Source organism: Sturnus vulgaris, chromosome 11 (genome assembly GCF_052056855.1).
Source record: "Sturnus vulgaris isolate bStuVul1 chromosome 11, bStuVul1.hap1, whole genome shotgun sequence".
Lineage (NCBI taxonomy): Eukaryota > Metazoa > Chordata > Aves > Passeriformes > Sturnidae > Sturnus > Sturnus vulgaris.
Genome location: NC_142253.1, coordinates 22,755,015 through 22,778,514, shown reverse-complemented (window position 1 = coordinate 22,778,514; position 23,500 = coordinate 22,755,015). Strand labels below are relative to the sequence as shown.

Here is a 23,500-nt window from a genome sequence, read left to right as displayed (position 1 = left end):
TGTCTTGACTGTCATCTCTTATCTTTTCCTTTGGAAAATCTTCCCTCTTCCTTGCAAGATTTGCTTTCTCCCTTGACACTAGTACTTCTCATGGCTCCTCATCTAATCAGTCTTTTTCTAACAGTTTTCTCCTCAAGCTCCCAGCCTCCTTGCCGCAGTTATTTCTCTCCTCACTGGTTCCCAGTAAGCTGAGATGGCTCAGCCAGCTGAGCAGTGGCTTCATCTTTCAAGCCTGAGGCTGTCAGAAATGCCAGGCACTACCAGACATGGGTAAGAAGTAGAGAGGAAGGGAGTTAAACCCTGGTTTAAGGCCTTGTTTATGCATATAAATTATTACTCTTCATTGAACTCTTAAAAATAAAGCTGGGTTGAGTTAAACTGCAGTTGGCTTTGAGATGTCCTATGCCAGCCTAAACTTGGATTAATCCAGCACAGATGTAAAGCAGACATTACTGCTGCAGCAAAATCTATTTGAACAAGAATTACCTTTTCCTAGGTGCCAAATTGGAAGAGCATTTAGCTTTTGCTTCAAATTAGAAGACATTTGTAAAGACTCCTGAGAAGCAATGGCTACTGGGAACCCTTGGCAGGGATCTGGCAACCTTCCACCTGAGGCATGTCATGCATCTGCTTTAGCAGAGTTCACGGTGCCAGAAAATACAGCATGATACTCTCTTGCCCTGTCACCAGAAAATGGCAGAACTGAGGTCAGTGGGGAGCTTCCTCTGCTGACTGGGCCAGACTGGTGTCAGAAGACAGGAAGTGGGCATATTCCCGATACTGGATCTTTGCCCAAGCTACCTGGGTCTCGCCAGGCAGAGCTCTGGGTGGTACTGGCAGCTGAGCCCTTCTGAAGGCTTTGACTCCTCAGTGCACTGTGGCAGCCCCACATGCCCTACCCAATCTGAATGCCAGTGAATGAGGGGTTTGTCTCTGCAGCTGTGTGACCCCGCATTCTGTCCCATCAGTCCAGTGGCCTTGAGCAGCTGGCTGGGGACAGCATGGACTGGATCTCTGCTGCTGGCCTGGGAGTTGTCACTGACAACTCAGCTTGGAAGCTCTGTGGGATAAAGGCTTTTCATTGCTGCCGGTGTCTGCCAACTCCTATTGCAATTAAAAGGTAATCTTTTCTAAATGGTGCTAAATTAAGTCTTAATCCCTCCCTCATGCCACATAAGAGGATGAATCCCTGGTTTTCTGAAAACAGCTTATTGTTTGGGCCACTGTCCAACCGACCTGTACAACAATGGTCCTGGATGGTTTGTGGAGAGGACTCACACTTTTTGATCGGTCTGCCTGTAGATCCAACCTTAAAGTCCCTTAAGAGGTGTATGGAGAAGTAGAGATGTTATTTACCACTTCCTTGTATGGCTCAAACCCCACCAGCCATGTGCTATGTAAGCGTTGCATCAAAGCAAACAGTCTTGGCAGTATGGGTTGTTTTAATCAAGGCAGCAGTGTGCATAAAACTGTACTTTAAATTACTGTTATATAAGACTACTGCCACAACATAAATCAATAAGGAGGGTGTTAATTTTTCACTGCTCTTGGAATTGCTGATCTAGATTAATAAAGAACAAATTTCACCTATAGGGATGGGAGGAGATTGCCTTTTGAGCCCTTGTTAAGACTAGGCTTTTATGCCTCTCCTTAGGGGAACTACTGTGTCTGTAGAGCAAGATGCAGTCAAAGTGTTTATTTGCTTATAAATATGTGGATTTGTTTAAAGAAAATGCAGTCAAATAGGATGGAGGGAGGGAGCAGTAATGGGCACACAAGTTTGTGGGCAGCTCATCAAGGAAACATCTAGAAACTTGCTTTGATTCTGTGTTTTTACACAAGTTCCTTGAGGGAGAAAAAGTAATTTGGAGAATTTCAGTGGGATAATTCTAGCAATAGGATCTGAAATGTACTATTGTATAAAATCCTCTTAAAATCCTTCTTATGTAAGACAGTTTTTCCATCCTATTCACTTATGATTCTATATAGCAGCGTCTGTGGCATTACTACAAAGATCAGACCTGGTGTGGGCCTTCTTGATCTGTCTGAGGTGCAGGAGCAGATGTCTCCTGAATAGTCTGGTCCTCACCCAAGTGCAAGAGTGAGTGGTTCTGGCTGGATGCTAGCAGAGGGGTTCACAGGTATCACCTCCTCAGGTGAGGAGACCTTGGGCAACTGAACCTTCATATAGATGTTTAAATTATTATTAGAGGCAACAAAGCCTGCATTGTATTCCTACTGAACATGAGGTCAGAACGTAAGTCAAGATGTGTTTATTTGTTTCAAGATGCGTTTTCAGTTAGCAACCACATGAGAGACTGCTGGCTGGAGGATGGTGACAGACATGAAGGAATCTGTCACAGACATTCCCCATCTAAGAAAACAAAAACAGGCAAAACAGAAGAGCTGGCCAGACAGCTGTTGGGGTGACAAGCGGCCTTTGAATTAATCCTTGGAACAGTTAAAGAGTGATGGTGCCTTACATGTCCAAAATCCCAAATGAAGTTTCCTATATGCATTTTTTTAAAGATGATAATGACATTGATTTCTTTTCAGTGGATCTGGCAGTGAGGGCACTGCTCAGGAATGTAAACATTCCTCCTGCTTCCTGCTGCTCAGCTCTGCTTTGCTGCAGTGTCTTGCCCTGCTGAAATCAGGGGTGTGATGAACTTATGAGCACAAAATAGAATTAGATCCATTACTTGGAAGAAAAATGCTTCCTTTGTATTTTTGAGTAATACTTTATTGTCTCTTCATTAGTACTCCTTGTAAAAAGAGAGTCTGAACTTAGCCCTTACCTCTGTATATGTGGTTCTGTCTTGTGGTTTTGCAATTTGGGATCTGCTATTTGTGATCAGGATTTTGTGTTTCTCAAGGTGGCAGTATTTATTGCCTACCACACAAACCACATAGTTCTGCACACCTTTACACAGAGGGTGTGAAATCATACGGGACCTGCATCAGTAACACTTCATACTGAGTTTGCAGTTGGAAGCAAATAACCATGGAGATTGTTGTCTCCTGAAATGATGAAGAACATGTAATTTTTTTTTATTTGTCTGGAGGGGGGAGAAAATCACACCCCTATACGTACCTACAAAGTCTCAATATTATTAGTTGGAAATTAATTCTTTAATGAAATACAGGATTTATTTATGCTTTGACTAAGCTGTGTAAAGCTATTTTAGGAGCTCTGAGATCTGCTGTCAAAGTCTCCAAAATTCACAGACTTGATTTGCTGCCTTTTAATTCTGAATGTCCAAGGCTTTAGGATAAAATAACAATGTAGATTGTTCAGGTTTAATGTCTTTGACAATCTTGAACAGATTTCCTTTCTAATGGTTTTGGCAGTTTCTCACTATATGTGAATCCATCATGCTGTTTCAACTCTTCCTTGTTTTTCACTGGATCCTCTGAAGCACTATTGTCATTTCAGGTTTCAGACTTTGGCCTTGGACTTCCAAGACAGACCTTTTTCAAGACATCTTTTGGAACTTATAATGATCCATATTTTTGTTAATTTCTAAGTGTAGCTAACTGCTCCTTCTGTGCAATTAATGTTTGCCAAGCAATTTTCTGAAGAGGTTGATAATTTCATCTTTTCTATGTTGAATCCTGCGAGTTTTGATGCATCTTTTAACTTGGAAGAATTTTTTATCTTCTCTGACAAGATGCTTTCCAGTTCAGCCAATAATTTAAAAATCTACACAACTTCTTTTTACAGTCTTCTAATTAACAAAAAAAGACCATCCTTTGCCATGTCCAGTAATAATCAGGCACTTGTGTTATTGTTATTCCGTCATTTATTTTAACTAATTCTGCTCTCTTTTCAGTAGCCAGCAATTTGATTAATTTGAAATCTGAGGACAGCTTTTTCTTGACCCTTTGCTGTTGCTTGCTTGCTGCTGCATTTCTGGCAAGGACAAAACATTGTGGGCTTTGTTTGGATGTTTTCTGAAGCCCCATTTTGGTTTTTGGTGGGGATTTTTAAAATTTTTATTTTTTATTTTTAATGATAGTTTCTGTTAAAGTTTTCTGAAGTCAGGAGCAGACTGTTCACAAGCTATCTTTGGGTTTCTCAGATTGCATCCAATTTAGACAATTCCCAAGTTCACATTGGTTTCAGACATTGGGTCTTGCTGAGGTAAGGTCTTCTGTTGAAATTAACAGCTCTGTCTTGCAAGCAGTGAGACTCATTTACTTCCCGTGGTAACCATCAGGCCTGAACTTTGGAGACTGTGGGTTTGCTGATAAGGTAGAAAACAAAACTGATCTTAAATCATGAAAAGTATTTGAATGTTTGGAGAGAAAAGGCATTTGCTTTGCAGCTGATAGTGTCATGGCGATGACAGATGGCCACAGAGCAGTGATACATCCCAGGATAACCTGCAGTCTCATTAGGTGTGCTGAGTGCTGCTATAGTGGTCTTGAACAAAGGGGCAGGATTCATAACATCTTCGGCACGTATGTGACAGTGTGCAGGTCTCTCTGTTGTGCTGTCTGATTTAGCCAAAACTCTTGCTCTTGCCAGCAAGGACAGTGCCTGTTATTGCTCTGTTTTGACAGGTATTCTGCTCCAATATGAGAAGTAATTGCTGTAATCCTGACAGGGCCCTCTAAAAATAGCTGCCAGTGTGCTTGTGCTGAGGACCTTTCTCCCTTCCTGTGCGATGCTGCTGGGACCCCTCCAGGGATGGGGCCCTAAGGGGAAGCCTCTGCTTCCTGTTTACCAGTGTTTAAGTCATGCACCAGAGCTTCACTTCCTCCTGTATTTTGTAGCTCTCTCTTTCCTAATCCTCTCCTTTATTCTGGAAAGTCTCATGGAGTTGAGCAGATGGAAATGCACTTGTCCTCCCTTTTTGAAGTGATGGTAAAACCCTGTCCGTGAATTGTTTCTGACACCACTGGCAGACAGACATCTGAGGGCACTGGGCAGTACCTCACCAGCCACACTGAGTATTGACTGAACTGTGTGCTCCAGATTAACTGGTGCACACTAGAGAATTGGCTACATGGCTGTTGCAGCTGGCAGTTGCTCACTACAGGGTGTTTGTAGAAATTTCATTATGAGGAGAAGGCTGGGTTTTGTTCCTCTCTCTTCTTGCTTTTTAACCCAACCCTTAAAATAGAGGCTTGTTGGAAAGGCTTGTTTTTTTAACAGAAAAATTTTACAGATATACAGAAAGTTCTATAGAAATGAAACAAGTTTTGATATAGAAAAAAAGAATTGCTGAGCCAGTCCAACTGGGTAACTAGAAGGCAAAGAGCAAGTGGGTTGGAAGAGGTTCTTACGGCTTAGAGCAAAGGATAGGTCCACCTCAAAGAAAAGATGTTTTTACCAAACAAAAGGATTTTCACAGGCAAACAAGAAAGCCAATGTTGCAAGTAGAAAAAAGATCTCAATTTTCCACTGCAAGAAAACTGAAAAACCACTTCTAGCTTAAACTGTAACATAACTAACTTTTTGTGATTGGAAAATAGTAACATGAATATGGTAGTGTTAATAGTTTTGATGTTATATGTAAATGTAAAAGGTGTTGTGTATGATGTTGATTGGTTGTTATGTAATAAGATGCACAGCAGAGAAAGAGATATAATGCTTTGTAACATGAATAGAATGGGGCTTCAGGACGCATGACTTGCCTATAGCCAGCAGCTATAGGCTCACCCACGACCCCCAACTGCTGTAACCTCATCTATGCAATAAACAGCATTTTAAGAGCTGTCTGAAGCCTCCATCTCTCCATCAGGCTCTTACAGAGGCTCAAATATGTCTAATGTTTATTTTTTTAAGCAATACACAACCATGATGGGCAATGGTAAGTGAACATGCTGTAGTTCAGTGTGAAGTTTGGATGTAGGCTGCAAGCAGAACACATCAGAGGGAATCGAGAGACTCCTCTGGAGTTCGTTGTGAATATTGTGCTAGTAGGACACAAAAGATTATGCAGTTGCATTTGGCTTAAAATCTCTGGACCTTTGCATAGGTTCTAGGGGGAAAATAAATTTGTTATTCAAGTGTAACGAATTCTTAATGAAAAGGCAATTAGATAACAAGAAAATGTCTGCTTTTGCCATGCAGAATTAGCTACAAATGGTACATTTGACGAAATGCATCTTGCAGTTGTGCACGTGTGTATGCGCACATGTGTGAGAATGATTGAAGACCACTAAAACCAGAAAGCCTGGCTAGTAGCTTTGGTTTTTATAAAGATCTTAGTGTAAAGGTACATGAACAACAGAACTCATGTGAGCACAGGTGGTCTTTGACGTATGTAGGAAGTGATTCCACACTTAGCATTAGTCTCCTTTAATACTTTAGTGATTAAAAATTTGCTTAGGTATTTTAAATAATTAGTCTGAGGTTTAAAAAATTTATTTTATTTTTCCCCAAAGTGCTACATGTCCTGGTTCATTCTGGTACCAACAACTAGTAGGTATTTATATGTACTGGGCTGTGTTTATGCAGCCATATTTGTGACTCCTTGTAAAGCAGGGTATGTTCCTGGAAGCCTCTATTTTTGTCACACCAGGAGAAGCCACTATGCTGGTAAACAAGCAGCAGTGTAATAAGCTGTACATTATATATGTTTTGCGGGATGCAACCTACTTCCTTGTGTTATTTCTAGAGTGGATGTACCTGCAGGCATTCTTAGGAGGAGTCCTCGTGCAATGAGATGCGAATGTTATTAGCTATTGTATTAAAAAAAAAAAAAAAGGAAAACATTTACTTGAGTGTTAGTGGAGGATTTCATGCTTACTGTTATCCATAGAAATAAAATGTCCTTGGTTGGGGAGCAAAACCAGTGAAGAGGATGAAAAATGTTTTCTGTCACCACCGTGTGTGTGGTCCTTTGGTTACCAATAATTAAACTTCACATTTGGAAGATGGTTGATGTCAGTATGGAGTGGGCTGACATGGTGGGAAGTGATGTAATGTTTTGGAAAGCCTCAAAACTTCCCTGAAGGTACCAGATCTCCTGTGAGCTGTTGTTTGTGTATCTACACCTGCTGCTTAGTTAAAGTTTGTGTTTGGTCCCTGGGAATATTGGAGTGTGGGAGAAAGAGCCTACTCCCAAACTCGTGGAAATGTGAGAGCTTTTGCCATGGTGAGGAACAAATAAGGAGCTGAGATCTGTGTGGCTGTACTGGCACTCAAGTGGTGGCTGGCCACAGGCTGACTGTGGGCTTGGGCTGTGGATGGAGGAGATGGTGCTGGGCCGGAGATCCAAGGTTGCCAAGAGGAACTCGGTCACACCTGCTACTTGCAAGGCCACACACATTCCCAGTGCATATACCCGACAGACTACAGGCAAACCGTTGTGTTCAAATAGAAAAAGATTTTGCTTACAAGTCGTGTGTGGGGCAGCTAAACTATTTCCATTTTGGTCTAATGTGAAGGACAGGATACATATACTGGCTTTATTAAGTATAAGTTGGTTTCAGTAAGTTTATAAGTTGTCTTTGGTAGGTATAACTCCTCCTAAATTTAAATGCACTCACATACATGTTTAGAGGACTGAGACCTCATTTGATTTTTCTTTCGTGCTGTTGCAGAATCTTTTAGTGATAATGTGCTTTAACTCCATCCAGCCTCCAAGCCCCACACAGCCACAGTGTGGGTCAAGGTGGTACCAAAATGGGCCAGATAGAAACTTTCTAAAGTGGTTTTGAATATTACAAAGCAGGCATTTTTTATTGCAGCCCTGGTCACTTGGAGGATCCCTCCTCTAATTGTGTGCCCTGGTAAACGGAGGTTTTATCCTACACACTGATTACTTTGTCATTAGCTCTCCTTGCTTAATTGACTTGTATGTGTTACTTTCTTTTACATCGTTGCTCACCTTATTGGCAGGCCTTATGTGTTCTTTGGGGTCTTCTTTGGTGGTCTTCAATTTCTGTTGTCCTTTTTAGGTAGCTGTTTTTCAGCCCCAGCTTTTGAGGAAGTGCAATATCATTGTTTTGCTTGGCTTCTGCCTTGTCAGCCTTATCTATTTCTTCAAGGTTACATTGTTCACTTAATTTGATAAAAGAAGTATTGTTCTGGTCTACTATCCTTATCAAAGGTGAAGATGAGAAGGAAGGCGATGATGTCAGCAGAGGTACTCCATGATGCATTTCCTCAGTTTCCAGTGATTTATAGATTAGACACTTACTGAACAGCAGTGGGTATAATTTGATTAGTAACACTAGATGAAAGTTTTTTCTTCTATGAATTATTACAATAAAGGCTGTGTGAGGAACATACTTAGGATAATCCTGCATTGTCCTTTATGAAATGTGTAATTTCGGTAAGATCTTGTTGCATTTTAAGTAAAGAGCTAACATTTTAAGAAAGAATAGGCTGCTTCTAAGTTTCTAGTGTCCATTGCACTCCTTGAAGGTTCATAACATGTCTTCTTAGGACTAATTATGGGCTTTAGTGAAATTATTCTTTGAGGTCAGCTACTAGAGATCTAGTGTAATACTTACAGATCACTGTTCCTGGTTTTCAGTTTCTAAAAATTATTTCATTATAGATAATACCTATGTCAAGTTTCTGCACAATCATTTGTAATGCATGTCCTGACAGGTGCTTAGGTCGAGTGCCTGCAGAGGAGTGACATTCTTAACTAGTAGGTCACTACTGTACAGAGTCCATTTGCAGTCACTTCTTGTTTCATATGCAGGATGCATATTTCATATGCAAGATGACCCAATGACCTGCTTAACAGGATCAGCTGACGTTGTGATCTGGCCTGTACAAATAAATAGTTCCATCAAATTAGCAGAAGGGTTTAAAAATCAGTAATTGATGATCAAATTTCCTGCAGTGCAACTTCTGGGAAGAGTGAGTTTGAACTGTGTTTCGGTACCACAGTGGATAGGTAAGGGGCACCCTTTGCACTTGTAAGTAGAAATCTCTAGTTTCCTTTGCTGTCTAGCTCCTAAACAGTGCTGATGTTCACCAGCATTAGCTCCTCCTACACACTTCCATCTTTCTTTCCTTTGAGGCTTGGTCTGGAGCTGTGTAGGTGTTGCTGACAGCAGTTAATTGATCTGTTATGATGCACAGCAGAGAAAGATGCCTCAGGATAGCTTGTTTTATGTTTTTCCTTAACCCATCAGACTAAAGTTATCCTGAAAGGAGTACTTTTTTCTATTGACTTGTGTGTCATTCCACCTCACCTTTCTCCACTCACATGCACCTTTTCTTTGTTTATAAGAAAGCAGAAACATATGCTCACCAAACCTTCCATTCCTCTCTGGTTTAAACTCAATAGAATGCAATTGAGTCCTTTCTAATTTTCCTTCCCTGTTACAGTTATAGGAATTTTTCTTACAAAAACACCCCAACCAAAACCCCAGGCTTTGGCTGAGTGCCCATTGAAGTCACTGAGAACAGCTGGACTTGCTGGTGAGCTGTGCAGGGGGCTGCTGGCTGTGTGGCCTTCTTGGGAAGGTGACTAATGATGAAGGCAGCAGCAGGTTTTGAGGTGGCCATGGGGACACCATCGTGCTCACTGTCTCCAGAACAGGACACTGAGGATGAGGAAATGCTCCACATTGTCAGGAAATGTACTTTTGATGTCAGTAGTCATGTGTTCATAAATGACAGAGACCACATCTTGGGAGGATATGTATTTAGCTAATTTATAGCATGAGCTTTGAAACAAAAGTAGCATTCACTTCTTTAAGAGCAGCAATGCCCACAGTCTTTCACAGCAGTGATGAATGATAGTGGTGAATGAAATACCTTGTGACTAACGTCCTTGGCTTTTAACTCCAAGCTTTCCAGGACCTCTGCTTGGAAGTCCGAGTGGACAGTAATGAGTCCTGGCAGGGCTGGCTTTGCTCCCTTACACCAAAGGGAGAGAGCATGTGTGTCTTGATCACAGTTTGGTGCCTGCAGCTGAAGGAGGGGAGGATGAGTGCTGATCTCTGTTAATCGGTAGAATGCCTCCTGAAAAAAGACTTGAATCTCTCTTGAGTAGTGGTACAGAACAACTGAAGGAAAATGTCTTGTTTTATGTTTAGTCTCATGACTTTTATCCTTATTTTAAATAAAAAGGACATCTTGATTAATGTCACCTTTTTTATTGGAGACTTAGGTTCTGTTTAATTTTATGGATAAAGCGTTCTTTCACTGCAAAAGTAGCTAATGATAGCCTTCTAAAAGGGGCAGTTTCTGCAAATCCTTCTTGATCTTCAGCAGAAAAGAAACAGAAACACATCTACTAGAGTGCTCTCAAACCTCACTACAAAGGTGTATAAGCACCTCTGTGTGTGTTTCCTCTGGTGATGGACGTACATGGTACTGCTCTTCTGGAGCATGCATGCACATGAGCATCACTCTGCTTTTCAAACTTGATTGAGAAAGGTAAGGGACTCTTTTCAGACAAGCTTTCCTTTGTGGTGTGGAGGCCTCAGAGTGGGAAAGCTGTGTGAGAACACGGGGCTTTCCCAAGGGCTAGCCTAGGGGCAGAAGTTTTCCCAGGAACAAACAAAGGCACCTGCTACTGTGCCTTTCTCCTGTATTTATGTCAGCTTTTCTTGTCAATGAGTTTGAGACTAATTCTTCTTCTTTGTAATGTGCTTCTTGGAGGAACATATGCATGTTCTGGTCTGCTTGTGGTGGTGCAGCAGCCATGTTAATGTGACTGTGATAGCAAGAAGGGCTGAAGCATCTCTTAAATACCACCGTGTGAGTGAAGGAAAGGGTTATTGCCTCATGCTACTTCATCTCTTGGGGATGGTTAGCATCATATAGCAGTGTTTCACAGCAGAGAATAGGCCAGTGTGACATTTACTAAAGGCTGCCCCTGCTGCTTGACATTTCAGCATCCTGTATGGCTGGATGTGCAGCCTGGAAAATGGGAAAAAATGAAGACATGCACAGGCGTAGGAGGCTTCATTTGAGAAGAAATGAGCATAGGGATTGATGATGTTCCGAAGCTGATCTGTATTGTGGAGTTCTGTGCTCTTTTAAGATTCTCTTCCCTTTCCTTTATATTTTCAGCTCATGTATAAGCTGTTGTTTCTCTCTGCCCCCTCCCTACTTCTTTAAATGGAGAACATAAGTTTGGGTTTAGATGACAAATGAATTTTTAAGCAATTTACTTTATGAAACTTCTTCACTGAAATACTTCTGTTTTGTTTGCTTGGGTGTGTTCCTGCATGGCACAGTCGTTTTGACTGAGTATGAGAGGGATGTCACTTCCTCTGTTCATCTGTGTCATCTCAGAGCAGATGGGCTGTGACTTTCCTTGTCAATATATCTGCTTTAAGCAGCTATGAGACTCTTTTTTTTTACCTTTTCCTACTTGCTGTGGTTCAATGTGTGTAAGAAGACAGAGTGAAGGTAATGCCCTAGAGACAGTGCAGGGCAGCCTCCGGAACCTCTAACAGTCCCTGTGCAGCACCTGCATTCTGATCAGCTCTTGACAGGCGTTTAGGGACATCAGCTCTTTGCAGAGGTCAGTAGAGGGTTTGAGATCATACTGGGTTTGTTCAGAAAAAGCTCTTTCCAGCATCTCTTTGGGGCGGGGTTATTTGATAGTGGCGTCCCAGTATTTTGTGTTACTCTTGGTTTTAGCAGTTTAGTTCAGGATCACAGAAAATATAGAAGCATAACCAGCATACTTTGGGATGACTTTTGTGCTAAGTAGAAGTCTGGAGTAACAGATTATAGAGTCAAGTAAGGCAGAACTGTTCTGATTTTCCTGAAGGCCTGAGAATCTTGCTTTTGAGCATGACTGAGATCAATCTGTGCATCTCCCATATCACAGCAGCTGTTCTGAGAGAAGCATTTGGAATTCTCCAAGAAGAGTGTTTCAGAGATTCTTCACATTTTAATGTGTTCCATGAACAGCTGCACCATGATAAAGAGCTTCTTTCAAAAGATCATGCTTAAAATTTAAACAATATTTTTAAGAACTTGGTATCTTAACAGTATGCTAAACTTCACAGAACTGGAAAAACTTTCTTTTCAAAACTTGGAGTTTTATATGAAAGCATCCTTCAGTGTACTGGGTTTCATGCAAAAAACTATCTGCATCTGCATGATTGAGATCTTGTTCCTCCCACAACATAAACAGATGAATCTGTGTTATCAAACCTAGACGAAGCTTTGCCTTTTATTAAGTATGTCTTTTGGAAATCAGTACTTTAAACTCATTCTAAATGTAGTTTGATCCAGGGCTTCATTTGAAGTGAATTGGGTGTGACCATTTTATATAACATTGCAGGTTTTGGAAGAGCCTGCCTTATCCATTGGCAGTCCAGATTCTTTTTTCCATTCATAATTGTTGTGGAGAGCTTTGAATTCTTCAGATTTAAGACATCATCACCTGAAATTAGTAGTAATCTTCTTAATTTAGCAATCATATTTTCTGGACTATTTAAGAATATGATAGCATGTATTTTGTACATGCCTTGAGTCTGCCAATGTAAGTAATTCTGCAAATGTGAAAGTTTATTTATTAGGATTTTCAGTACTAATTTTGGTAAATCTTCACAAGCGAATTATGGTAAACTTTCCGTGTGCTTCAGAGCTGTTATAATTGGCCTTTGGGCAACGCTGTCCTAGTGTATTTGAAAGAAGAAAGGAGAAGGATCTCATGGACTGACATGGCTGGTAGGGCATGGCAGCTTGATCAAAGGAAAGTTATCAGTTATCTGCAGCTTTGGCAGCAGGTTACGAGCAAGAACCAAAAATTAGCATCTGAATGATTTGGTGCACTTCTCTAAGCTTGTTGTCCTTGCACCATGTAACTGCAAGCCCCCAGCTGGGAAGTGTTTCATGTTTGCCTGATCCAGAGGTAAATGGCTATATAAAATTTGGGATCGTGTATTACAGAATTTGAGGTTGTGTGTTGGGGGACAGAGGTTCATTTATGTTGGTTTCACATGGTGTTAAAACCAAGGAGGGCTTCTAATGTGGGTCTTGTGCAGCTTTCTGAAGAGATAGTTGTGAGTAAATCGTACGTTTGTCCAGAAAAATGCTTTCCAATGCACTGACAATTGCAGCTGAGCAAATAGCAAGACTGCATTTTGGTTCATGAACTCTTTGATTTTGCTTTTGCCCTGATCTTGGGAATCTGGAAGATAAGAACTTTGATAATCCCTTAACAGGAGAGTCTCGTAATTCCTAGGGGCAGCTGTTGAGCAGCACATGATGTTTTGCAGCCTTCATGTCAGAAACTTTTATTTTCTGAAGAGATACTCCAAAGTCTATAATTTCAATATAACTCTGAAAAGTTTTCTTCCCTAATAGTTGGAAATAAAGCTTTTGGAAGAGGAGGAAGAGCAAGGTAACCTTGACTTCTGCTTCTGTGTTTTAGATAATGTTAAAGCAAAATTAGATGGGCAATGCTGGACTCCAGGATGCATGAAAGTTTAGGGATTTCATGCATAGCAGTAAAAGGTCAGTTTTCTTTACTAGCTTGATTTAAGACAGGTCTGGGCTGTAGCTATGGCAAGTAATTGCATTGCCCTGTAATTTTGCACAATTTTGTTTAAAGTTACATTTCCTGTTCTGCACAGGAATTATGAAAATGGCTTGTAACAGTGATGTCTGAGGTTGTTTCTAAGTACATACAAGAGAGATGACAAAGCTTGGTTGGAATGGAAGTGCTTTTCAAGTGTTGTCCTATAAATGCATGCAGCTTGAATTGTTCCAGGTTGCCTGTCCTGATGATCATAGCTCTGAAGGAGGTTTCTCGTATTCTGTGTGTCAGTTTACTCACAGCTCTGTACTCCAGACAGTAGTACTCAAGCTAACTGCAGGGTTTCTGCTGACACTTCGCAATCATGTTGGCTGAGAGAAAATAACAGCCTTACTGTGCAGAATTAACTGGAGCCCACAGGGAACAGCAGCATCCTTTGGTAGGAGTGACCATGAGTTTGTTTCTGCAGTTAGTGTTTGTGAGCAGTTCCCGTTTGGGTCAGTTGTGCTCGCTGGGACAAGCCATAGAAAAAGGCAGTTTCTGAAAAGGGAGTCTGATTGTGGTAGTAAATGGAGAAACCTCTTACACATAAAAGTAGTGATAACTTAGTGAACTTCACCTTGCCATCACCAGAGAATATTGAGTTGTGATTGATGTCTCAAAAAAATAATGAATGATTGACAGCTGACTGTGGAATTAACAACTCACCTTCAAGCCTCTGAACAAAAATATGCATTCTTTTATGAAAATGTGGGAAACTCATAAATGGATGAAAAACTGTCATGTAAGAGTAAGTTTTTATATATAGAATTCATTGTTGTAGGATTTTACAGAGGCCAAAAAATGCATAAACCTCTGAAAATAAAGAAGTATTTTACATGGGTAACTCAATGTTAGTAGCTCTTCCAAATTTATATTGGGCATTCTCCTTCGAGGCTTAAGGCTTGAAGAGATTTTGTGGCTTCTTGTACCTTTCTCTGAAGCATCTGGCATTAGCCCCTGTAGAAGCAGGATATTGGATTTTAAAAATGTCTCATCCTCTAAGGCAGCTTCTGTGTTTAAATACTCCCTGTCAATTGTGACTTGGGCAAAATGATGACATTTTCTTTCCAGATATTAAAGAAACCCAAGGCCTAGCATCTGCCTTGGAACTTTCATGAGCAAATCAGTCATCATTCTTAAGAATCCCTCCCTAGTGGCATTACTGAGCTTCTTGATGGAATAATGGCTGGGCTCTGAGGTCTGGCTGATCAGCTGTGGCTTTAAGTGTCCTGCACTTCCATTTGCTGTTTTGGCATCCTACAGCTGAGCAAATGGTGATACTTCACTGAGCAAAGAGATGTCCATTGTCCCTTTCTCTGTGCTAGAGATTTGTCATACACACTGGTCTATAAAAGGTAGATCTTTATAACTGGAAAAAAAAAGATAGCGTATTTGAGGAGCTGGTGTGCTTTTTGTTATCCCTTTAACATTTATTGAGATCTTGGGTATTAGGCTTCTAAGCCGCTTTGTTGAAATTCATTTGACAAGGACTTGCACAGATGGTGCTTTTTGTCTGAAATATGGCACTTTTTAAATTCCCTTAGGTTATCTTGATGAATCTGGCTAGAATTTCTGCAATGGATATTTGTCTCCTGTATCTCTGCCTTGCTTATCCGAAATAAAATTTAGTCTGATAGGAGCAATATCTGTGTGCCTTTAATCATAGGCAGAGCTAGCATACTTGATCAGCTGTTTCAGTCCTGGTAAGTCAGTAGTTTCTGTGCTGTGTGACTGCTTTAATATACAGAAGTAATAAAACACTGAAATCTGTTTCTCTTCAAAGCAGATTTTTTTCTTCTCTGACAGTATTTTTCTGAAGAGCTGGCAAAAGATGATCAATTGAAAATGCATGACTAGATGAGTCTCATGAGATGCTTCTCTGTCCTTGACTTGATCTGATATTAATGTTGACTAGGAAAATCTGCCATGTTTTGGCATCCCAAAAAGATACTGTGGCACTTGAAAGATCCAGATGCCTTTGGTTGGATTGTGGTGCAAGCGTGTGCAATACTTAGAAGGTACATTTTTAATCTCGTTGGATATGGCTGATCTGCCAAGCCGTGTATTATAACCACTGGAAGTGGCCAGCTCTGCTCTCCAATGTGTGCCAGTGAAAGCCGCAGGCTGTTCCGTACTGCAGCAGCTGGGGTGTCTGTGTGGGCTGGGAGGCACCTGTGGAGAGCACTACCACAGGGACCATCATCGACGAGGGTTTCAAGCAAAATGAAGATCCCCAAAAAGAAATGTGAGGAGGCAAAATAATGCCAATGTGAGGACTAGCCAGAGGCAGGCTGTGCTGAATGGGTTGGATTTCTGACCTGCCTCTGAGTGCCTTTGCTGGCACACTGCTGGGGATTCATATCTGGAGCTGGCTGGGGGATTGTCCACTGACCTACTTCAGCCAGTGTGACCCCACTGGCTTAGCTTAGATCCGGAGCAGCCCCACCGACACGGCCAAGCCCAGGATTGTAATCTCCCAGCCAGGAGCAGCTGCTGGGAGCTCTCAGCCTGGGAAAGGGAAGGGGCTGCTAATTCCACGTGTTCTCAGTGATTCTGGTGTTGCAGAAGTGAATCTGACCCCACCATAGAGAATACGCATGTGCAGCAGTGTCTGGTCGTCTTGCAGTCATCTGGCTGAAAGTCAGTCGTGTTTTAAGAGCAGACTCGAGTCACTACATTGTTGTTCCCTCCCACAAGAGTTTATATGAGGTTCTACTTAAGCATTCTGCATCACAAAATACTATTTGAGTGTTGTGGTTTACTTTCAAGAGCACATTGTTGGCCACTTACTAGCATTTGTAAATCTGACCCCAGAATTGGAGGGTGTAGGAAAAGTTTACATTCCTTTGCCTTGAAGAAATATATGAGGCTAAATGTTTTCAACTATTTAAAATTGAAGTTACTTATGCAGAATTATAGGTTTACTGATAAAATACGTGTTTTATGACTGTCCTAGGCTTTTGGACAGGCCCATACCAACCACAAGAAGGTAGCAGCAGACGGAGAGAGCAGAGAGGAAACCTTGATTCAAGAATCAGCTACCAAAGAAGAATACTACATGAAGAAGGTCATGGAGTTGCAGACAGAATTGAAGCAGATAAGAAATGTCCTTGCCAACACACAGTCTGAAAATGAACGCCTTAATTCTGTTGCACAGGAACTGAAGGAGGTGAGTAAAGATGCACAGGGTGCACTGGAGCTTGGATTCGTTACATTTTCTAGTGTTATATAACCAAAAAAAGGGAAGATTCTTGAGCTGAAAGGTGATTTGACAGGCTCGTGGCCATATGTTCAGCCATGCTGGTCCTTTGGGTACTCCATATCAGTCCCCTCAGTTCCAGAATTGCTGCCCTAAAAAGCAGAGGAACCTCTTTAGGCCAAGCACAGAGACCCTTGGATGTACTTTTTCTGCTTCATTCCCAATGCATATTTTCTTGCTGCAAAATATTTGTGGCATAATTTCCCTTTTTATCCCTTTTTCCTCCCTAATTTCTGAAGGTGTGGGATTATAACAAAACACTGAAATTCACGAAGAGAGGAATAGTAAAGGTTATAGTCATGTGTTTTCTCTCATGAAGTGGTGGCTTTTACATTTATGTAGGTTGCTTAATATAATAAGCTTTGACCTTTTATTGTTTTACTATTAGAACCACATATTTTCAAGGGAAACTGATTGCTGAGAAGTTACTTAAAGAGTTTAATTACTTACAAAATCTGTAGCTCAGCAGAAGTCTTTGTGGCACGGGTGCAGAAATGATTATTTTGAGAGCTCAAACCATTGCTTAAATTCAGACTAGTAAAACTACAGAGACTGTAAGCTACAAATGGATGGATAAAACAGTCAGCAGTTATTACTACTGAGCTTTCTTGCACCTTCCTTTGAAGCACGGGGGACTAGTCTTGTCTAGTCCTAAGCTAATCAGCTGGCCTCCCCTGCCAGGAGGGAAAACTATCGAAGAGCCCACATCTGAATCTCAACTTATTCCATGTGACCTCAGCTGCAAGTGTCTCATGTAATTTCTTTAGGACATAGTAACGAATATGTGGATAATATTTGGTGGAAAAATCGGTGAGGAAATGTGGGTTACTTCTCTGGAAATGTGGGAATTCACTGGTGCTTCTTGTACCACACATCTTCTCTGTCATACCCCAACAAGTGGTCACAAGTGATCAAACAGGCCAGTCAACTTCTCCTTTAACTTTGTGGAACAGACTTGGAATCAAGCCTTGTCCTTAGACAGGGAAGCAGTTCCTAGAAACATAGACACAACCCTATTTCCCAACCTTTAAGACTAGCTTAATGGAAAAGCTGCCTACCCCAGAGGTAGCAGAGTTTCTGTGAGATATTCTAGTCACTTCTCAAAGTGTGCTGAGCAGCAGATTTTCAGTTTTCTTCCAGTGTCACTGCAACTGGAGGCAATTTTTCTTTCCAGATACTGTCACATTCCAGTCACCTTTTCAGAAGACATAAAAATGTGAATGCATGTCAGCCCCCGGCTTTCACTGTGGCCTGGGTTTGTGCAAAGATAGAGAGACAACACTTACTTAGGCATGGAATGTGGGATATAGCAACTTTCAATTTGCATTAGTGTACTGTAGTGTCTGATTGCAGCACTTTTGATTTCTTGGTGTGTTGTGAAGTCATGCTCTCTTTGTGGCTAAACACAAGCAGACAATTTTATATAGTATAATCTTTACCTGATATGTGAGGGAATTGTAATTTAAATTTATTAATCTTAACAGTTGCAGGTGATTAAGTATTTGTGTTCAGAACATGCCGGATTCAAGTCTTGGTACATGCTCCAATTGCAAATATTTCCCATATCTCAGCATACTGTGTGTGCCTGTTGGTACCCGTGTGGTTACTCCGTGGACCTCTGCTGAATGCTCTCAAGGACTGAGACCATATATGGTCATCACTGACATGCCTCTGTCTGGCTGGAAGTGGAGAGCTTGGAGGGAATCTGAGTTTGTAGGCCTGGGGCCAAAGCTTTCTTGGCTGGCCTGCAAGACAGGTGAGATCAGGCAGCAGGTCCCATATGCCAGCTGAAGTGACAGGCTGCCTCTGTCAGCAGCTAGCAGTAGTTTTGAATTAGAACTGTGGAAAACCACCCCATTGCATCATGGGCACAGCTATAAAAATACGATTTTTCTAGGCAACTGTATTCCCTGTTTGTCTATATCTGAAACTAATTCTGTGAATGTTTTAGAATATACTTTTCACTTTGTATGAATTAAGTATTTGAAGATAGGGCTTAAAGGAAAATAATATTGGAAAATATACAAGCTAAGTACAGTGAGCCATTTCTATAGCTGTATATGTTCCAGCTCAATTTATTCAAGTGTCTGTGTATATTCATCAAAGACCCCAAGATCATACTAAACCAATGTATTGCTTTTACTTCTTATCTATTTCAAAACAATGCTAATGTTTTCTTTGAAGTTTTTCATTTAGTCCTGCATAAGTCTTGGGCTGAGGGAAGAGAGTATTTTATGTCAACCAGTTTCTATTTCTATTTCTACCTGAGATCTTAGATTTCATGAGTTTTAACTCTGTGTCTCTCTCCAAAAGGATTAATGTATCATATGTTCAACTTATTGCTCTGGTTATAAAGAAAATGACTGTTGAAAAGCAGCAGCAAATAAGAACATCTGGAGTCATCTGAATCTGCCTTTCTCTTGTGAAAAGGTCCTTCTTTTTAAAGTGGAAACAGATTTGGGCGCTGACTTCTGGTCTGGAAAACTTTTGCTGTTACTACAATCAGTGAAACAACATAAGTGTGAATGCTGCTTTCCCTGCTTGTTTCTTGACTTTTTTCTGAGTCAATGGTGAGCATTTGTAAGAAAAGCAAGAATACAAAATCTAATTGTTGTGTAAATGACTTGGTTTTCTGTAATTTCAGGGAGTGAAGGGAAGACTTTCTATTTCAATATAATTCAATTAATTAGTGCACATAAAAATATATAAAATATATAAAATTTTGGAATTTGATTGTAGTTGGTCCAGTTGCCATCATTTGGGGGTTGGTTTGTTTTTCTAGGTCAACCAGAATGTGGAGATCCAAAGGGCACGCCTGCGAGATGATATTAAGGAATATAAATTCCGAGAAGCACGTTTGCTGCAAGACTATACTGAACTTGAAGAGGAAAACATCTGTCTCCAGAAACAAGTGTCTGTCCTGAGGCAAAGTCAGGTAAGTTTTTCAACCAGTGAGCATTGCTTTGGTAGCACCAGTTAATTCCTGTGTTACAGTATGGTTTTGTCTCATTTGAACATTCAACTACTTATTTTCTACCTTTGTATTGCTTTTGAGACTATAAGCTCTATCTTTTAGCACCAAGACTTGTCCTTTCTGACTCTATTTATACACAGTCATAATACTTCATTGCTTCTACTTTAACTTTCAAGTCCTTCTCTTTCTCTGATGGAGGAAAAGTCTCTATCACTCTGTTTTGTTACTTAGTTTAGTCCTTTTGCTACAGTAGTTTTTCAGTGTCTCTTTACAATGCCCTCCATCCAGCCATCTTCCATCCCTCCCCTTCTACAGTGTCTGGAAATGGGGGTGTTTCTGAAACGTATGTTTTTATAGCTACTTAATCCTTACCTTCTCTCTCCATTTCTGTGCTCCTCTTCTATTCTAGCTACTTTCAATAAACTTGGAATGCTGTTGTAGTTGCTCTACACTGTCACATCTGTGTGACTACTTGTCTGAAAGGTCACATGTAATTGTGCAGTTCCAGCTATTTCCAGAGTTTTAGAAAACTGCATTCTTGGAACTTCTTAAGAATTTCCCCGAATTATCATTTGGCGAGCTAATTACATTAGATGTGGTCTTTGGTTCACTTACCTTCAACTATCAGTGTGGGACTTGCTATTTTTATTCTTCAGGTAGCTGTCAGGCCCATTGCATAAATAAAGCTCAATTGGGAAAGTGAAGGATATAGACAACAAAGATGCTGCGAGGGCTGGAGCCCCTCTGCTCTGAAGACAGGTTGAGAGAGCTGGGGCTGTTCAGCCTGAAGAAGAGAAGGCTCCAAGGAGATCTTCCAGTACCTAAAGGGGCTCCAAGAAAGCTGGAAAGGGACCTTGGATAAGGGAGAATGGCTTCCCACTGCCAGAGGGCAGGGATAGATGTAAAAATTAATTAAGTAGAAATTTTTGGCTGTGAGGGTGGTAAGGCTCTGCCACAGGTTGCCCAGAGCAGCTGCAGGTGCCCCATCCCTGGAAATGTTCAAGGCCAGTTTGGACAGAGCTTGGAGCAGCCTGGTCTAGAGGAAGGTGTTCCTACCCATGGTAGGAGGTGGAATGAGATGAACTTTAAGGTCCCTCCCTGCCCAAACTATTCTCGGATTCTACAATTCTTCAATTCTACAAAAAAATCAAAGTTATTTAGAAAACTCAATGTTAATACCATGTGTTGTAGTCAGTACATAGTAAAATCTCTTTAGGATTTGCTGCATAGCTCCTTCAGTGTTCTGAACGAAAGCTGCACTGCCAAGCTAGATACGTGGGGTATCAAATGCATTTTAATTATGTCCAAGTGAAACTCTATATTAGTGTTTATTACTTTGGGCCTCACTACCCAAATAGGGTTCCAGGTTGGACCTGTTCTCATCTGCATATATTTGGTCAATTACGCAGTTTTGGGTGCCCTGACATCCTGTAGTAGGGACAAAAGGGGCTGTTGTGCTCTAGAAACAGGCTGGAAGAGAGAGGGGACTGGTAAAATCAAACCTATGTAGCTGGTTACTTTTGGGTTTTACCTTTTTTTCTCATTCATCATTTTCAGAGCAGCAGGTGGAAGTTCCATGTTCACATTCTAGAATAACAATACTGGAGAATGCTGCCATTCTGGCCTGAGCAAAATTTAACGTCAGATGCTATCTCTATACTTGCTAGTAGTTATTGACTGCTATATTTTTATTCTGGAAACTGAAAATAGATTACAATCTGAAATATTTTATCTCAGTGGAAGTATACAGAACCAAGAGTTTGTTCTTTTCATGGCAGTGGATTATTTAATTTTCTACCTTATCCTACTTCATGAACTTTTAATTATTCTAGTTTTTAATTATTCTAGTTACTGATGTGACTAGAAGCAGCTGTCAACAGGCAACAGGCAACACTGAATTAACATGCTTGATTCCTGGTATGTAAGTTGGATGTGGTTCAGCACTCCCAGGTTGCTCTATGTTGACATCTAAAATTCATTTAGCAATTAACAAAAAATAAATGTGACATAGCATATGGAATGAGTTCCTTTCGTTCAGGGTAAGGAAAAATGTTCTTTGTTTGCTTCCTCCCTGCTTCCCTCAAGTGATTAAAATTTTATGTGAGTTGTTTGTGTACATTACTCAGTGTAAGAGAGGTTTAAAAAAGTGCAGTATTAGAGATAAGAGCATGCCATCAAACTCATCAATATGTCAAGTGTAGAGTCTGAATTGTAGCCCTTTCAAGATGCACTGAAATGAGGAGAGAAATGCTAAATATATAAATATATAAATATAAAAATTTATATATATAATGTAATATTCATATAATATATAAATATTTTGAATGTATAAAAGCAGAGCTTGATCACAGTTTTAACCCAGTGGCGTATTCGAATGGCAGTGAAGCAGAGTGTCAAAGCGTACCTTTGTCACCTTTTCAAAACCTTTCCAGGTTTTGGAAATGTGAAGCTTAACTTTGTGGGAAGGTTGGCCAGGGAATTTGTTAATCAAACAGATGTTTGCATGCAGTGCTAGGAAAGGCTGTTTTTGGATACTTCTGTATCAGACACACTGTATTTCCCACCTGTCCTGATTGAGTTGGAAGAGATGACCTCATTTGACAGTTTGCTTAGTGAATTTATTCTGTGGTCTCTGTGAAGGTAAATTACATAAGCCATGTTTACGGTCATAGTGCTAAAACTAGACTCCAGAAGCAAATAAAGTATTCTATTACTACAATATTTAAGTGATGTCAAACATTCAAAAGCAAAATTACTTGATACCTTGCAGGCAGACATTTTCATTAGAGGTTTTTCCCCCCATTTGTATATCTCCAGGTGGAGTTTGAAGGCTTGAAACATGAAATCAAAAGGCTGGAAGAGGAAACTGAGTTTCTCAATAGCCAGTTAGAAGACGCCATCCGGCTTAAGGAGATCTCTGAGCGCCAACTTGAGGAGGCCTTGGAGACACTGAAGACAGAACGGGAGCAGAAGAACAACCTTCGGAAGGAGCTGTCTCACTACATGAACATCAATGATTCCATGTACAACAGCCACTTAAACATCTCTTTGGATGGGCTGAAGTTCAGCGATGAAGCCACAGAACCAAATAATGATGAAATTGTGAATGGATTTGAGCAAAACTGCCTCAGCAAACTCAGCAATGGCAAGAACAGTACTTCAACACCCAAGAAAAATGAAAGCTTCCCTCCAGCCCCAAGTCTGGTTTCAGATCTTCTGAGTGAATTAAACATTTCTGAAATCCAGAAGCTGAAGCAGCAGCTTTTGCAGGTAAATGGGTTTCCTAAGGAGCTGTGTACTTATAAATAGCTCCTAAGGTTTGTTTGGAATGTAATTTCAGTCTTTTCAGTATCGTGGTACTGTTTATACTGTGTTTTTAAGGGCTTCAATTGATTTAGAATTTGAGGATGTTAAAGGTTTGTCAGTGAAAACCACAGTCCTTTCCCTTTCCCTTGCCTTGGCCTTTGCCTTGGCCTTTGCCTTGGCCTTTGCCTTTGCCTTTCCTTAATGGAATTAGCAGTCATACCCTTTCCTTGGTGGAAAGTTCTAATGCATCTCCTATGTGATACTTGTTGTGTCTCCTTGTCACTAGCAAGAGCAATAGCGGTTTGTTTCAAAATTGAAAGTTACTCCAATAACCTTCATCAAAAGGAGTTTTGTACTTCTATTTTCTGTAATTAATTCAAAGAGCATGAAGTCCTAATCAGCACCAAGGATTTCTGTGCTATATTTGTGCAATTAGGAGGTTGGAGAGTTTAGAACAAGGTGCATATTTCTGTTTTCTACTAATATTTTGTC

General features: G+C 40.6%; 1 protein-coding gene across 2 annotated transcripts in view; it reads left to right on the top strand.

Annotated features, from left to right (window-relative positions):
- The window catches only part of BICD2 (BICD cargo adaptor 2), a 48,877-nt gene that overhangs the window by 12,619 nt on the left and 12,758 nt on the right, over positions 1-23,500 (top strand). For both annotated transcript variants that reach the window (XM_014893688.2, XM_014893687.2), the window contains exons 2-4: positions 16,426-16,638; positions 19,511-19,663; positions 22,520-22,972. In XM_014893688.2, the coding sequence (XP_014749174.1) occupies positions 16,426-16,638; positions 19,511-19,663; positions 22,520-22,972 (819 nt within the window). The remainder of the gene's footprint in view (positions 1-16,425; positions 16,639-19,510; positions 19,664-22,519; positions 22,973-23,500) is intronic.